Source organism: Cryptomeria japonica, chromosome 3 (genome assembly GCF_030272615.1).
Source record: "Cryptomeria japonica chromosome 3, Sugi_1.0, whole genome shotgun sequence".
Taxonomy (NCBI): Eukaryota; Viridiplantae; Streptophyta; class Pinopsida; order Cupressales; family Cupressaceae; genus Cryptomeria; species Cryptomeria japonica.
Window position 1 is genome coordinate 378,477,044 of NC_081407.1, and position 2,443 is coordinate 378,479,486.

Consider the following 2,443-nt stretch of genomic DNA (forward strand, 5'->3'; position numbering starts at 1 on the left):
CTGCTAGAAAAGACACCTACTTCATTTACAACAATGCACTTCATTTACAACAACACACTCACCTAAAGATTTAATTTTGGCCGAGTTCAACTGTAGATGGATGTGAAAGAGACTATCTAAACAACGCACTCAACGCAATGTGAACAATGTTTTCGCACCCATCAATAGTTTGATAATGAAGGCTCTTTTCTCTAAAATATCACGATTTACATTCATTATAGCTATGAGGACTGGAAGCGGTACTGATTCTATTTCCGCTACCCATCTACCCTCTAGGGTTTGGAAAAATAAAACGATCTTAAATAATTCTAAATACTAGATCCCTTGGACAACATGGTCTCTTCCATGATGGGATTCTCAACACCACCAAAAAGTTTTTTTTCTTTTAGAATACCTCTCCAAAATCTATCTTCTTATACATTTATCCTCCATAAATTGGTTCTTATGTTTGCATATGTTGTCTTAAACCTATAATTTAGGTCTCCAAAACTGCTAAAGAAAAGTAATACACCTACTTGACTTCAAAATTGTAGATGGATGTGAAATAGATATTCTAATCAACGCATTCAATGTAAACTAAATGAACATAAGTTATTTTGAGCAATGTTTTTCTATCCTAGAACATAGACAATCTGGGAAATAAACATTGAATAACATAAATTAATTTAAATGACAAGAGATAAAAATCTCATTGAAAAAGGGTACAAAGCATGGACAGTCTTTAGGCCAATATCCAACTCCAAGAAAGAAACTTTCCTCTCATACCGATTATCCCACGGTGGAGAAAGATTTATATATTGTTTCCTTTGAAGAAGCCCACCGTTCCAATTAAGTCTAAACAATTCCACATTACTAAAATGATGGCGATGGCGAGAATACGTGTTAAGGCAGGAGGTAAGTTGATCTTGAGATAGGCATACGCAGCAGAGCAGGGAGAAGATAGAAAATTTCAACGTTAATGAAAGGATGGTGAGAATACATCTACGGTAGCAGGCGAGATAACCACATGCAGTAAGGCTTAGTGTGACGTAAGGAAAAAAGCAACAACTCTGGAAGGATCCGTGAAATATACGGAGTGAAGATGAATTAGTCTTTGCGGAGAGTTAAGGTTTGGGCTATATAAAGCGTGTAATGGGTTTGTAATAGACATTCATATCCTGATCTCTTCTGTCTGCGTTTCTATTACAATGGCTAACCGCATGATTTACTTCACGTTGGGACTTTTTCTGTTGATATGCTGTTACAGCGACAGGGTCATGGCAGGGGATCCGGATCCCTTGCAAGATTTCTGCGTTGCAGATGAGGAAAGCAACGGTGAGTGAAAATATTTATACATAAACAATGATAATGATTTGCTTATTAGACGAGTCGAGTTACTAACAGACAGATTGATTTGGTTTTGTTTTAAACAGTTTTGGTGAACGCGTTCGTTTGCAAAGACCCAATGCAAGTTTCAGCAAACGATTTCTTCTTCCGGGGACTTGGTCAGGCAGGGAACACCGACAATGATGTGGGCTCCAACGTAACGATGGCGAACGTTAAACAGATACCTGGCCTCAATACGTTTGGAATATCGTTGGTCCGCATCGACTACGCAGTGGGTGGAATAAATCCTCCTCACACACACCCAAGAGCCACCGAAGTTCTTGTTTTACTGGAAGGCCAGCTTCTTGTGGGTTTCATTGACACCAGCAACAAATTTTTCAGCAAAGCTTTGGAGAAGGGAGATGTGTTTGTGTTTCCAAAGGCACTTGTTCATTTCCAGCAGAATGTGGGGCATGAAAATGCAGTGGCCATAGCTGGATTGAGCAGCCAGTTTCCCGGAGTTCAGACAATCGCCAATTCTCTGTTTGCGGCGAATCCCCCTCTCCCCGATTCCGTTTTGAGCAAGGCCTTCCGCATCACCCAGGAACTGGAGAATTACATTCAAAAGAAATTGGCATACTAAATAAAACAAACAAGAGGTCTCCCAATGAAGACCGTCTTTCCCAATTCTTTTTTCTCACCGTTGAATAAAACTATCATTTTAGGGTTATTGGCGTCCTCTTGTGACATTCAAAGCATCTGTTTTGGACATCAGTATGTCCTCATCATATTCCAAAGATTGAAAATTAAATATTGATGTCGTTTTGTCCCTTTGATGACAACATTAAAATTTCACTTTGCTGTAACACATTTTAACGTAAGTTGTAAGGGCATTTTGAATATAATTTCCAATATCTCAAGGTATTTGTTGATTGATACGAAGAAGATAAAAGTGTCCTGATATTGAGAAATTGGCAATCGCATTTCCATCAAGAATAAGATAATAGATATAACTCATACATTATCAGTGAGATCTGCAAATATCATAATCTTCTACTTTTCCCATGCATTTATAAATGATCTAATAAAATAAAGCTTCAAATATAGCCCCTCTAGCGATCAGTTCATTCTAAAGCTT

At 38.1% G+C, this 2,443-nt stretch overlaps 1 protein-coding gene across 1 annotated transcript; it reads left to right on the forward strand.

Moving 5' to 3' along the window:
* The first annotated feature begins 866 nt into the window (after nt 1-866).
* On the forward strand, nt 867-1,948 carry LOC131058294 (putative germin-like protein 2-1). Its single transcript, XM_059217442.1, has 3 exons — nt 867-894; nt 1,147-1,314; nt 1,413-1,948. Exons 1-3 carry the CDS (start codon nt 867-869, stop codon nt 1,946-1,948), a joined length of 732 nt encoding a protein of 243 aa, XP_059073425.1.
* Nucleotides 1,949-2,443: the final 495 nt, after the last annotated feature.